Source organism: Oryctolagus cuniculus, chromosome 1, assembly GCF_964237555.1.
Source record: "Oryctolagus cuniculus chromosome 1, mOryCun1.1, whole genome shotgun sequence".
NCBI lineage: Eukaryota > Metazoa > Chordata > Mammalia > Lagomorpha > Leporidae > Oryctolagus > Oryctolagus cuniculus.
Window position 1 is genome coordinate 50,216,528 of NC_091432.1, and position 15,572 is coordinate 50,232,099.

Sequence of the window (15,572 nt, forward strand, 5' to 3'; positions counted from 1 at the left end):
ATACTACTGAATTGTGAGTGCACTTCATTTTTATAAAAGAAAAGATATTATCATCATGTAAGCTTTGTTGTCTTAGGATTTTACAAACCATGGCATGTAATTTTCCCTCTTCTCCTTCCTTGTCAAAATATTGATATTCTTTCAGGAACTTTATTTTTTTTTTACTGAGAATATTTTCCGGTAAAATCAAAGAGAATGAATGACTAGAAAGATACTTGAAATATGCATATTGATAGGTAGCACGGTCTGTTGATTTTCAGAGAAAGTTGTTTTTCCCCCCATGAAAATACAGTTAAAGGTTGTTCTTCCAAGAAGATTGCAGGTGTCACAGCAAAACTCGGTCTGCATTTAACAGAGGGAAAGCATTCACATGCAAATATTTGAAATGTGAAACAATGCCATAAAACAAAGGTTGAATATTTTGCTTTCCCTGGTTCTACTCATCTTCACTTTAATTCTTTTTCTTTACATCATGACAACCAAAAGTGCTACTCAAAGATAGAAATTGGCTGATTAAAAGCAGCTGTCCTTCCCCTGACAATGTGTGAAACTCCCACATGGGCTTGTGGTTGCTTTTTGTTGTGTACTGCTTCTGGGTTAATGTGTTCCTGTGTAACAGTGTTTTCACATAAGATATTAGGGAAACATACTAAATTTGGGTTTTATTTTTATTCCTTTTTAAAAAAAATAAGTGATATATTTCGTAGGTTTCCCCTTATTTGCTATTGAAACTTATAGCTGGGGAAATTCATGGTTTATGTTGCAAAATCTTCCATAGAAATGGTGCAAGATTAAGGCAAGGTTTATGCCGTGTTTTATTCCAACACAGATTTCAGCACATTCCATGAAAAAGGGGAAGTGGAAGACTTCCTGCACAAGCTGACTGATGGGAATTAATTATAGAAATATAATGATATTCAAAAATAATCATATTAGAAAGCACAAATGTAGTGAGACTGTACAAATGAGGCACAGCCTCTATCAAGTAATTGTATGTTTGCTCTTTAAGAATATTTCCAAGTTTCTAAACATCTTAGAGATGAGAACACTCGGAGTGTTTCCATCTAATGCCGAACATGCTCAGTACAGAACTAGGTCATTGAACAATAGGCTGAACAGCAATCAGCACTCTACTGCTGCATAATGCATTAAGTATAACATGCAGAAACCATTCCCGGAGCTGGAAGCTGCTATTTCATGTCTGTAAATTCAAGCTGACATGACATTTAATATTGTTTCATAGTAATGAACAACAAGGTTTCATTCATTCATAAGCATAACACAAAGCCAAGTTTAAGTCTGGAGAGTAGCAAGAAAACGAGAGGGGAACACGCGCTGTGTTTGTGCCGACAAGAACACCATATTAATGATGGTCAGTGAGCCCTTGGCTACTGATCCAGAGAGCTGCAAAGCTCCATTCACTGTGATGCCTCAGACTCCGGCTCCTAGAAGAACTGGTGAACAAGTAAAACATCTCTGAGTTTCCCTCCTAAAGCAGCAGGGCTGTTTCACTCTCCCGGCTCAATGGCTGACCAGGAGTGATGTCCTCCTTTTCAGTTTCCAGGAAGTCATAGCCAAAACTCCTAGGTAAAAAGAATAATATCAGTGCCATCACCCAGTCTACCTGCTTTGAGATATTTATTTCCAAAATCCTTATGCATAAAATTCTAACTTGTATTTCCTCTGGAATACGAATACCAACTATAATCTCTAAATGGGAAAAGTCCTTTGCCGTGCCATGTAGCAGTGTATTTTAGTAGAAACAATTCTTTTAAGTTTTCGCTCGTTGGGCTCAATCTTCTCTGTTGCATCCTTTAAGATTACTGGAGCAAATCCAGCAGAGGTACAGGGCTCCCTTCCTCACAGGTGCTGTGGTCTAGATGCCTTCAGCACTGTCAGTGCCAGCAACAAGCTGAAGGAGCAGGCTCTTCCCAAAAGACGTGCAGAGCCCATGGAGGGTCAGAGATGATGTTTGTAAACCCCGGTTTTGCCCACGAAGCAAGGCAGAAACTGAAAGGAAACAGTGGCTGCCTTGGAAGCTAGAATAAGCCTGTGATTACTCTTTCCTCTAGGAAAGAACACGTTTTGAAAATTTGGGGCCCCAGTTGACAGGAAAGTCCAGTGAAGACGGAAAGCTGGGCCCCGGTGTCATCGACCTCACTCGGCCGGAAGATGCAGAGGGTGAGTGGCTCTTCTGTGGCTCTTTTCTGCTGCTACATGTGTTTCCCAAGATGTGTCTGGGTCAGATGGAAGGGCATTGCGATCTTTCTTAGAAGTCCTTAGCTCGATTTCCCAGGCAGTGCAGAGGAAATATTAGTCTTCATTATACATTGTAGTTTAGGACTTTGTGAATCGGCTAGATCATCTGTGACAGCACAGAACAGCAATCCAAATGCTTCTGAAAATAAAGGAATCCTCTACATGCCAGTGAACAAGAGAATGTTGTGTTTCACCTCCTTCGTGCATTCTTGTTTAAAAGAGAATTTAGAAAGGGTGCCCTTATAAAAACAATTGCAAATCAAGTGGTTCCCAGGTGCAAGCAAACCATGCTGGAGCTGGAATAAATGAAGATTTGCCACAGATCTCATATAAGCTTGATCGTTGCTTGGGAAAGGCCAAGCACCAACCACTCCCGGGGCCTCTGGGAAGTCTGGGTGGGAAGAACAGCCATGCTCTGAGAATGTCCACCCACAGCACTATCAGCGCCTGTCCGCTTCCCTTCCTTTTCTGTTTGTTTGTCTTAAATGCACAAGCAGCACATCAGCAGAAATTGCTCCCCAGGGGCTGGGTACAATTTATGGGTTAGGTCAGCACTTCGGTAGTAATGTTGCCTGGTTATTTACTGTGTCATCACAGAGTAGGGACTGGTTTTCCCGTTAGCTGTTTCTTTGGCAGAATCTGCCCCACCAGTCAGGGAAGATTAATTTGTTCTCTTTGGAGTAACATGATACTTCACCCATCTCAGGTCCCTGCTAAAGTCCTTTTTTAGCTTGAGGGGGAAGAATCTTACCAGTATCCCTTTTACTGGCAGGATTTCTTCCAGGACCCTAATCCTCTGAAAACACATGAAGACTTTTCATAGCAGCATCTGAACTGGGCATGGCTTCTGGTGATAGCTTAGGGCCACCCCAGGCAGTTCAGAAATCCCTGGCATGAGCACTGAGAGGTGGTTAGTGTCCGATGTTAGGAAGCACTTGGGAGAGTTTCCAGAAGGCAGACTTTTTGTGCCAGTAGGAGACTGATGTTTGCCTATAGTCCTAGGGATAAGGTATGAAAATATATTCTGATTGGGATATTGGGGGGGGGGGGCACGTGTGTGTGTGTGTGTGTGTGTGTGCATGAGAGAGAGAGAGATGGTAGGAAAGAAGAGGAAGAGAAAGAGGAAGGGAGGAATAAAGAGGACTTGAAACCAGAAATGTGCTTGCTGTTTTCCCTGAAGAGTGTGCACCAAGAGCATGGGACATTTTTGTAGGCACTCAGAAGTCCTGCTCTTCCACTACTGCAGTTTGAGAGTCCCCTGCCTAGGGAGCCAGGGAGTTCAAATGAGAGAACTCACAGGGTTCACCACCCTACTGCAACCCAGACCACCCGACCCCAAAGTCTGTGAGGAAGGGCTTTAGCTCTGACCCATCTCAATTTTGCTGGAAGGTGACATCTAAACTATACCAATCTTGGACTACATTTAATGAAATAAATATTTTTCGCCACTTTGGAGGATTCAGTCTGTTCATGTAGCCACAGACTAGGCGTTACAGAGCTCTGGAACCTTACTCTTGCTCTACCAGACTTTGCTGAATCTGTCATTCACTCCTTTTCATTTGGTTTCTTATCTGTCTCAGGTATGAATACGTGTTTAGTCAGTTACCTCTCAGTAATGCTGCTAATCTACTTCATGATATGTACGCAGCAAGTTAAAAACCATAGTGATTAATCATTATACAAGGGAAAAAATAAAATTTAACTATAGAGAAGCATATTTTATTTCTTTGGAATTCTAGCCCATATACAAATTGCCTAGATTCAAACCAATTTTCCTAGCTAATTTTTGTTAGCATACAAAAATCAACCAATAGGCCAGAGAATATGTTAAGCTTTTGGCACACATTTTCTTGTTTATTCCTTAAATACTTCATGAAGAAAGTATTCTTATTTTTCTCCACTTTACAGATGAGAACACTGAGGCTAAGAGTAAGTAAGTGACTTGCTATAAGCCACAGAATTAGTAAGGATAAACCTGAGATTTGACCAGCCCCAACTGTCAGCCTGCTACACTCAACCCTGCATATACAGATAAATAGGTGGTGCCTTCATTTTTCTGAACAAACTTCTTATGACCTTCTTCAGTATGGCCCATTTCCTCTCCCCTAAATATAGCAAGTCACGCCGTACACCAGGTCTCATGTTACTCTGTCATACACAGCAGCGATGGCTGATGAGTGTAATAGTAGAAGGGCTGTAGTGGCCCAGGAGCTTAAGGAGCGTGTGAAAACCTCCCTTCAGAAGCTTGCCCAGAGTTGCCATTGAGACCTCATGTGTTTTTGGGGGACTCTGAGTTCATGAATGGAATCAAGTTACCTGCTCTAATAGGGACAGAAGCACAGTGCCTTTGTGAGGACTGGCCAGGATGGGTAGCAGGCTTCTGCTGAGTGTGGGATATTTCCTGGCATCTGTTCAAGTGTGAGCTGATTGCAAAGCCTGCTGGAGTTAGAGTTCATGTTAAAGTCTGGGTAGATAACAGGTACATGGAATGCTTTGTCTACCTTGCTCCTTCGTATTTCCCTTAAAAGGAGGATTAAGAGGGGACTGAAGTATCAGAATAACTAACACAGGAATTGCTTCTTCATTCAGTTTGTGAAACAAAAAAACAACCAGCCAACCAATCAGTATTTCTCGAGTGCCTACAGTGTGCTGGTCCCTGAACTAGACCCTGGATAAATCATGTGAAGCAACACAGATGTCCTTGACCTCCTTGAGCTTATAGTCAGGTGAGGGAAGGCAGAAGGCTAAAGGGGATTACACACGCATACACGCATACGTACAAACAGTTATCATTCAGAAAAGTGCTAAGAACTCTATTGTGCTCTGCAGAGAATGGAGGGTGAGATCGCCCTAGGGAAGTCAAGTTGACAGGTGAGTCCCACACTCTTGCTCAGAGTGTCTTCCCCTCCAGTCCACACATGATCATCTCTGTGATTCCCCTGGCTTCGGAATAATAATTTCAAGCAACTTTGCACTACCTCTATTTCTACCCCATCCTCCTATGTGGTTCTGAAGTCGCTAAAGGAACTCAGGCTCAGTAGATGAGGTCCCTGTTCCAGCCAAGTTTCCCAGGAAAAAAAAAAAGTTTGCCAGCCTTGAAAATGACAATATCCCTTAGTAAGCAACTTTCAGACCTGCTTCGTAGCCCTGGACACGGAGGCAGCGAAGAAAAGGTCACCAAAAGAGGCAGCTGTGCATACGTATTAGCCACTCATCAAAATCAAATGACAAAACCATAAGCAAGGAAAACAGAAATTAAAAATATAAAAGGCAAATGCCTTCAAAATTTTATTTTTAAAGTCCAGCTGTTATTTGGCTTGAATGTGACAAGACAGCATTTCTTGTTCACCATGATATTTATAAAACTACAAATTCATTTCACTGGGGACTTAGGAAACATGTTTAAGGTCTTGTTACACTTCAAGCAGTCAAAGGCTTCACATGTATTGAGAACACAAAATCTGCTAGCTCCTATGTAGGGTGTGTAAGGAAGAGAAGTCTTGATTCCTTGAGTCTGTCAGCATGCGTTAAGAGTAATGAACAGCTGTTGAACTTTTCCTGGACTTTCTGTATGGCACTTCCCCTCTCCGTGTTCTGCTCAGGCGAGTATGTAATTCTTTTCCCAACTCTGAATTTCAAGGTTGCACTGAAGAATAGAAAGGGCTCCAGTCTGGTTACTGGGAGATTTAGATTAACGTTCCTTTGCTAAATGACTGAAAACAAGTGCTTAATGCCTCTGGGCTTAAGTTCCTTTATCTTTTCGAAGAGGCGTGTTGGGTTTGATTATCTTTAAGTCCCCTTCCATATGCAAGATTGTTTTTAGCATCTTCATAAAACACTGAGTATATTCTTATAAGAAAAGTGATGTATCCACAATAGGTTTCATGTAGTTTTTTTCTATATAAAAGGGGAAATACGTTAGAAAAGGTACAAGTATGTGGACCACTTGCTGATTTTTCATTTTACTTGAACTTTTTGTTTTAGTAATGAGAATATCTCTCCACTGCTATTCTCTTATCTTTCACAAACTACCTTCTCTTTCTCTCCTCTCTCCTTCTCTTCCCCCAGCAAAAATAGTCATGACTTGGTTTTTAAAAATATAATTCTTTCCATTCTATTTCTTTTCATTCATATACCTGGAATTTCTAAAGGGATGCTTTCCCCCTGTTTAACAGTATGTTTCATGAAGGAAAGCATTCTTCTACAACCTTTCAAATTTTCACATTCAATTATTGTGTCCCAGCTCAGAGGGAAGCTGTACCTAATGTTGATGTGGGGAACGGTAGAGCATGAGCTTATCATGTAGAGATGAGCTCTTAAAGTAATTATTTTGGGCCAGATTTTTGGAACCTGGATTAGAGCTGGAACAACATGCTGTCCTCTATGTATTAAAAACTTGCATTGATTTGAATGAAAATGGATGTATACACCAAGAATACCCTCTTGTAGGACTCTTGTTATCAGACTTTTGTTTAGAAGCCTTTTATAGATTTATACTAAATTTTTTAATTGGATCCCAGCCAAGATGACCTTACCTATCTGAAAACTACTTCCTTTTGGGGTGTGGGAGATGATGGAGAAGGAGCTGGGTGCTGCTGAATCTTTGATGGCTCTGAAGTGTGTTTTTTTTTTTTTTTTAATCTCAGGATAGTTTTATCACAGCTTAAGCCCTCTGCTTATGGACAAATAACAGAGAATGCAATGTTTCCTCTTTTTTCCTTCAAAATGCACCACTATAAAAAAAATATATATATATGTATATCCTCTCTTCCTCTCTTAAAAATCCTTCTTATCCTTTGATCCATACTCAGGGAAGTCTTTGAAGTTGTTCTCAGTTCCCCCTGTCCTCCCTGGATCCTTGCTCCTTGTGGAAAAAGAAGATTGACTCTGTGACACATGGCTCATTCAAGGCAGCAGAGGCAAAGTGTAGTCTAATCTGGGGTGGGACTTAAATGCTATAACTGTTTATACTTTGGAATGTAAAGATCATTAGTTCAAGCCCACCAGAATACAGTGCTTCATGTTGCAACATTTAGATCCTCAGATTTGTAGTAAAGGAGAAAGTTCATAAAATCTACAATTCCAACCAAAGCATTCCTTCTCATATACTGAAAAGTGGTCATTTTACTTGTGTTCCAGTGCACCTAGGACTCCAATGACAGAAAACCAACTACTTATCGAGAAGTCCATCCTATTACAGGCAGAAGTTGTCTCTGTTCCTTGAAATTTCTACCGGTTGGTTCTAGTGTGACATCTGGACTTTTCATCCATCCATTTGACCCCCCTCATATATTTGCCCAAGAACTAAATGACTTACTAATTGGCCAAGTCATTTTCTTTTCCTAAATTTTCTTATCTATAACTAAGAAAGTTGGCCTAAATGGCTTCTACTTGACAGTTTCTTTAAACTCTCTAATTTCACTGCCACATAATTGAACTCATTCACATTTAAGGCACATATCAATTAAAGACCATATAATCTTCTAACTAATGCAATTATTATGGAAATACACTAGAGATGACATGCTTTTGCCCAGGAAGGTCTGCAACTGCTGCATTACACCCCAGGAATAATGGATGGGGAGTTATACATCTAAAAGAGAAGAGCCAGGTAAATCAAAGGGAGCATTAACCACAGCTATGCTGAGTCTTTGGGTCTGGCCTTCCACAGCTGCCTAAAAAGCAGTGTGTTCTGTATCTCAGAGAAGTGCATGTGCAAAGGAACCAGCAGATTGGGACTGAGGCCAGGATGGATAGTGAGGGAGGCCTAAGACATGGTGAAGATGAGTAACAGCCCCACAGGCAGAGAAATAAGCATAGTTCACAAAGCACTTGGCTCCGGACTAACTCTGTTGTATGAGTATCACAAAAATGTATTTTACTGTGGATATAAACAGTTTTAGAGGATCCTGTGCACCAGTTTATATCAGCACTATATATAAAGTGCAGCTCTCTTAAACAAGCAAATAAACTTCTCTTAAAGAAATATATTTGCTGTGTCTTAAAAGCTCCCAAATAACTTTTAATGTTGGTAGAAAACAATTTCCATTGAACCCTTCAAGTGATGGATAGTCCTGATAGGGCAAGAGAGTGAAATGTCAAGATTCTTGTATAACTCCATCCCCTAATACTCCACAAATGGAATTGAACCTCTTTCTCATACTTGCTTAAGCTAGAAAGCCCAATCAATAGTCCAGCCTCCCTTTAGTGAGGAATTTAGTCCTGCCAGATTAGCTGGTTTCTCATTGGCCTGCCTTTTTCAAAGAGGTGTCAATGGCAGTGTATAACAACCACGCATACACACACACACACACACACAAGGTTACATTTTATTGCGAATAGTCTCTATCCTAGGGAAGAATTGCCTGTATAGGCCATGACTGAATCACACAAAAGTATGTCCTCAACTCATTACAGCAACTGAACAACAAAAGATTATGATCATCCACCATGATAATTAGACCCAAGACAAGAACAGCTAGCTTATGTTCACAGTGGGATATTCTTCCATAGCAGAAGATATGTCTGCTCCACATAAAGCAAAATGTTAGAATAAACCCTGGCTTATGGATACCTCTCTGTCATGTCTGAATTGACTGTATAGCTAGCTCTTGGGGTATGGACCTTTTCTAGATCTCCATCCCAGAATCCTCCTAACAGCAAGATCCACTTTCTACCTGTGGGCTATAAAATCTAGCGTATCCTTAGGATGGCAAATTTTAACGAGCATCAGGCCAGTTCTGAATGCTTTTCGAGTTCTCAGTGGTTAAGATCAGGACTGGATTTGAGACCAGCCTTTTTTGCCTAGGTTCTAAAAATTGTACTTCTGATTTTTCAAAAAAAAAAAATCATTACCCACCCAGCTCTCATTTCATTTCTGTTACTGAATTTCTATCTTAAAAAAAAACCCAAGATATTTTTATGCCTCTTTCTTCTAGATTTCTTTTTTAAAAGATTGATTTTATTTATTTGAAAGACAAAGATACAGAGAGATTGAGAGAAAGAGGGAGAGAAACACTTTCATCTGTTGGTTCACTCCCCAAATTGCTGCAGTGACCAGCCTTGGGCCACACCGAAGCCAGGAACCAGGAGTGTCCTTCTGGTCTCTCACAGGGTACAGGGGCCCAAGCACTCGGGCCATCCTTTGCTGCTCTCCCAGACCACCAGCACGGAGCTTGTGTGGAAGTGGAGTACCTAACACTTGAACTGATGCCCACATGGGATGCCAGTGTCCCAGGCAGGAGCTTTACCCACTATGCCACCATGCCGGCCCCAAGATTTCTTGTCAAATTTTAACTCTATTGATGTTTGCTTGCAGCAGTCTACTGTCTATTTTCACACTGTTTAGAGGTGCTTCCCTCTAGACTGAATCTCTAATGCCAGGACCAGGTCTTTCCAACAGGGATCTGTCCCTACTCTGGGCCTCCCAATCTTCAAAGATTTTTTTATCCACCTGTTCAACTAAGTTACAATCTCTGATTATTCTCTTTTATACAAAGTACTGCTTTGGACATGAAGTTAATTTTTTTTTTTAGAATATACATATATATGTGTATGTAGAGAGAGACTGTATTATGTTCTTTAAGAACTGATCATGTTGTGATTAAAGATTAGCACAACTAGAAAACAAAGCACCCTCTAAGGTACTACATGTTCAACTACTTCATTAGAGAAACAGAAAAGAAGTTCTTTAGAGAAGAAAGCTGCAGCTCTTTGTGGGCAGCAGTGATTCTGGATGGCCTGGTGCACATGGCTAGAGATGAGCCTGGGTTTGTGTCAGCAAAGAGAAGGGGAAGAACTTTCAGCAGTGGAGGTACTGAGCACAGATCCAGAGACATAGACATCTATAAAGAAGCTCCCAGAGGAAAGAATCAACTCTCATCTGTGTTTCTCCGCGAGCCCAACACAAAGCCTTGCACATACTTGCTCTCAATAAATATTTGTTGAGCTGAATAAGTTATAGAAATAGCTGGGTTCCATACTGTGAAGGGCCTTGAAAGCCAGGCTAAAGAATTTGGACTTTGCCACAAAATAAACAGGCATTGATCTTTAATTGTTTGAAATTGACTTAGATTACAGAGGTTAATTATAGTGGAGAAGCAGTGGTTACGTTGGTCTTGGACCTCCATTACTTTCTATTCCTCTGCTCTCTTTCTTTTCAGAGGGGTTGTTCAACTCAGTATCTCCCCATGTTGCATTATGGGGAAACTGAGCAGGTGTTCAACGGGTTTTCATTTAAATCATATTAAAAATAATGCCTTTCCTTCTCTCTTCCTGGATATATTGTGCATAAAACTATGATTTTGTCTGCTGGGACTGATCAATATCTTAAATATTGGTCTTGTACTCTTGCTTCTTACTTAGCAGAGTGATTTTTTTTTCAATTGTTTTTAAGCCGAGTGGATACCTTAGACATGATGTCCGAAGTTGGGTCTTTGAACCAGAGGAAAGAGACTATATAAGAATGCACTGGCATTTGTAATATGCTGTAAACCCCTGCATTTAGGAGTAGGCCATAATAAATAATTCTGGGGGCAGTCATTTCATCTAGCAGTTAAGAAGCTACTTAGGACACTGACATCCCATATTGGACTACCTGGGTTTGATCTCTGGCTGTGGATCCTAACTCAAACTTCCTGTTAAGGCACAGGTCCTGGGAAGAAGGCAGTGTGATGACTCAGATCTCCCATGCGGGTGAACTGGATTCAGTTCATGGTTCCAGACTTTGGCCCTTAGCCATTGCAGGCATTTAGTGGGGGAACTAGCAGTTGGGAGTCCTTCCACCATCACATTTCTCTTAACTGTTAGATTAAAACAGTAACTCTAAACTCTAACTTAATATCCTAAGTCTCAACCCTGGAGAGAAAAATTTCATAAGCTATATATTTAATCATTTTAAATTTATACCAAAATCACAAATTGAAACTTAGTGATATATATATAGATATATGTATTTTATATGTATTTTTGACTTTTGTGGCAGAGAAATCACTTCATGCTGCTTTAATATAAACTCACTGTTCGGAGGAAAGGGCCATCCGGCGTGGGGGCAAAATGAAACAGGTTAATAGTGGCTCCTTGCTGCAGCTTCAGAACTGTTAGTAGGGAAGAAAGAAAAATAACTTTCAAATGTCCCTGAAACTTCCTTGCCTTCCATTTAATACAATTTCAGAGTCAACAATCCTAATCCTTTGTGATTCTAATGAGTCCTTCATAAAAAGCTGATCCATAAATTCACAAGATAAAGGCCTCTTCCTTTTTTCTGGCTCTGACTGAGCAGTTTGGCCTGGTTACTGTTCTCTTATATGGGACTGGGAAGTTGTGAGATGATCTTTCATGGTTGGGCCTTATGCATATTCATTGCATTTTAGTGTGTATTAGAGAGACCTTTTTGAAATAGGATTTTAGCTTTTGGGCAAAAGACAGGCCCCATAAAGCAGTAAATTGCACTGCCCAGCTAACTTGAGGGTTTATTTTACCAGTACCTGAAAAACAGGACATGAAGTATATGAAACATCACCCAGGTTTGAGAAAAGTCTTGAAAGGTAACACAGATGAACCTACTATATTCTTACTACTAGAATAAGCCTTCTACCCTTCTGTTGCTATTACTACCGCTACTGTGTATAAAGGGACCTACTGTTTAGTGTGAGGGTACTGAATTCCAACTGTGTTGGAAATTTGTATGCATTCTCATTTGTTTCTCACAAAGATGCTGCAAAATAGAATAATTCTCTTCTCAATGGCAATAAAACTACAGTTTAAGGAAGAGAAATAATTTACCCAAGTTTACTTTGCTAGGAAAGATCAAATCTGCAATTCAAACCCAGATGTGCCTAACTACATAGCATATGGATTTCCACCTTTCCCCAGGAAGAGCTGACTGAACTGGTTAACCTTTGTTGGAATAGCCTTTTCCTATGATTTTCCTTAAGAAGCAGAAAAATTTAATTAGATATAGAAACTTGTGACAGTTTTTTTTAAAAACATTTTCTCAAACCACACAAATATTAGGTGCCTTTCAAATACTTTCAGCAGTTCTCAGGGTGAAGAAATTTGGGTGGCCCATATAGTTGGATTAATTGCCCCCAATTCTCTAGACATCTTCTCATACTGTCTGTATATCCATGACTTCAAAAAAATTGAGTTTCAACTGCACCAGTGAACTGTATCACCCATTCTAATGGAAGATAAATTCTCTGTAACAATTGAAATGAGATGCAATGAAGAGGGGAGATCAGTTAAATTAATGGTATGAATTTCCAAAGTTAAGTCTGGATACCATTGAAACAATTCAGCTGACCATTTTTTCAAATGCATTATATGACAAGGGTGAAACTTTGGGGATAGTTACATATGAGTTTGTGTTGTGATTTTACCATTTACTAACTGTGAGATTAGGGAGCAATTTAACCTCTGTTAACTGCAGAGAAAAGTTGGAACGAGGAGTGTGGATTAGGTGATCTGTAATGTGCCTCTCATGTTAAAGTTCTCTGAGTCTATAGCATGTTTTATATACATTATAAATGACATATTCAAGGAAAATTCCATTATATACTTAGTAGAATGCAGGCATCAGTTGTATATATTTACATTTGCCCTGCAACATTAGAATAGTTTTCAGATTTAATATTCTCCAAAAGTTCAGGATTGCCTCACCATCCTTGCAAAGATTTCCTGGAAGTAGAGAAGCTAGTATCTCAAAATTGTGCAGTGTATGGAAAGTCAATAAAAGAAGTAAAATTACAACCAATAATCTTTGTGTCTTGGACAACATTGGGTAGATTTTCTTCTCAAAGAATTCTTGAAAGATGCTTAACAGAATATAATGAATAATATGGGGCTTATACAAGATCTGAATTTCAGAAATTCTGTATTCAGAAATTCCCAGGTACTAACAGAACATGTAGATATATGAGTCCCACTCTTACATTCCTTCTGTGGAAGATGTCTGCTGTTCTCTGCTGTCTCAATAAGCACTTGGAAGCTGACCTTATGCCAGCCTGTGTCCTAGATCCTGGGCGTGCAAGCTGTGGAAAAGACACAGTGCAATTACTGCCCCTTTGGTGCACTACTCTGGTGAAGAAGATGAGCACATAAAACTGTAGTTCAGATATAATCTGATAAGTGTTAGGATGGAGGTGAACATAGGGCCCTAGGATACTTCGTCTATCCTAGCAACCAGGTCAGACTTCCAGGATTTAGATAATCTCTGGGATATGTCTTCAGTCATGAGTGATTGTGGTTAGTTGCGGCAAACAAGAAAGCTCATGAAACAACATGGCGAGTAGAGATCCAGAAGTAGTTTGGATGTTATATAACAAAAATGCTTCAAGAAAAGTAGCCGGAAATGGTAGCAGAGCCATGGGTTGAGGATCAGCTCATAGACTTGGAATTTGAACTTTATCTGAGGGCATTATGGAGCCATTGAAGAGTTTTGAATATAGAAGTGGCCTGGTCAGAGTTGCATTTGGGATGGATCACTCTGGCTAAATCACAGGTAGTTAAATGAGGGTAAAGGACTCCAGACTGAAAGCAAGAATATCAGCCCAAAGGCCAGTTTTACAGTAAGCCAGCAGAGGTGGCTGATAAAGATGGAAATGAGAGGATTGGTTCAGTGGTGTCTCTGCTAAGTAACTCATCTTGTTTTGTGATTCTTAATTTCATGTAGTGTCTGTGGTAGGTGTTAGAGTTGGGTGAAGGCAAAAGCTGCTGAGCAACATGAATTATTTAATCTACCAGGTTTTACCAGTCTCTGTATTCTCCAAGGGCACCTTCTTGAACTTGAGCCCGGTTCTCCCAAAACGTAGGAAGCCAGAACCTATTATTTTCTCAATTCATCCCCAGTGGTCTCTGGTTCAAATTTGAATGACACCTTTTTGCTTGGGTTCAACAGCTTGTAAGCTGTTCTTCTGTTCATAGATACATCATATAGTTAATAAGTGGATATTTTATTCTCTCTGCTACTTTAAGTTCATTAAAATAAAGAAGCAGGTAAGTTATCCCTTCTGCCCTGGGATTCTATGGTTGAAACAAGGTAAAGGACTATGTTTAGCTATTTGTGCAACGCAAATATAACTTGAGAATTTAAAAAAAAAATGTAAACACAGGCACCAAAACTTAAAGCCAGAGACTCTTGAAAATCCAGACTGGTATATCACCGGTTAGAACTTCCTTCATTTTGCAAAGCCACGAGCCACATGCATCAGCTCACCACAAAGTCATTAAGCCTTTTTAAGCTCAGATGAAAAACATTAACAAATACCACAAAAGGCTTTAGTATAGACCCTTTGTTCATTCACATATGGCACTTTATAACTCCTGCGCCACTCCAGTCGTGTGTTTGTTTAAGCTGCCTCCATCAGGCTGGTCCTGAAAGAACAAAAGACATCTTGAGCAATCCGAAGCAGGAAATGGGCTAATCTAAACATGGTTTGTGACACTTTAAGTAGAATAGAAAGGGGAGGGATTGATTAGTCATTAATGTCCAATTGGCTCCATATGGATGTTGCAATAATAAAGCCTTTTTTCAGAGCAGTAGCAGAGTTATTGAATTAGAGGTTTATGTTTCCTCAGAGCTGACCTTAGGGAATTCCCTTTCAGTTGTTCTTGTTGATCTTTTTAAGAGAATGGAGTTTCTAAAAGAAAAAAAATAGAAGACTTATCCACAATAACACTTGCTCATAATTCCACAATCAAGGAATGCATTATTTTAGCATCACTTTAATCCCTGCCATAATTTTCGTCCTTAGTGCTTTCTTTGCACACCCTTGCATCTTTGGTGGGGCCGTATTTCAGAGACCAATTAGACAGTGGCATGAACTTCATAAATGGGAATGGGCTCCTTTAATGTGCTCGGCAGTGCAGGGAAGTGGCATCCTTAAAGGGGAAAAGTAGTGTTTTACCCAAGAAATGCTGGGCTTGAAATTCAGTTATTTCAGGTCACTGAGCAGTGACTGGGGCAGCTTTGGTGTAGGCTGGGGAATATACTAGATTGAGGAAGCTAGAAGACCCATGTTCTAGATCTGGCTCTGGTCCTTATTAGCAGCATACTAGCAACTGCTCGTTGCAGGGGAAGGAGGGTCACATAACCTTCCTGAACCCGGGTTTCCTCATTCTATAAAGTGGGTCAAATGATATCTCTACCCTGCTACTCACTCCTGAGGGTTGTAAAAAGGATCAAGATAATACACTTAGCCAGAGTATTTTGCAAATATTATTTTATGTAAAACTACTTAGGACATCTGGTATGCCTTGTGTAGAAACTGACCTCCTGTCTATTCTATCAAAAAGGTAAATTGCTCTTTAAAGAA

At 40.1% G+C, this 15,572-nt stretch overlaps 1 protein-coding gene across 50 annotated transcripts in view; it reads left to right on the top strand.

Moving 5' to 3' along the window:
* SOX6 (SRY-box transcription factor 6) overlaps positions 1 to 15,572 on the top strand; it is a 647,773-nt gene that overhangs the window by 596,656 nt on the left and 35,545 nt on the right. For all 50 annotated transcript variants that reach the window (XM_051833972.2, XM_070073077.1, XM_070073091.1 and 47 more), the window contains one exon: positions 2,073 to 2,181. In XM_051833972.2, coding sequence (XP_051689932.1) covers positions 2,073 to 2,181 — 109 coding nt within the window. The remainder of the gene's footprint in view (positions 1 to 2,072; positions 2,182 to 15,572) is intronic.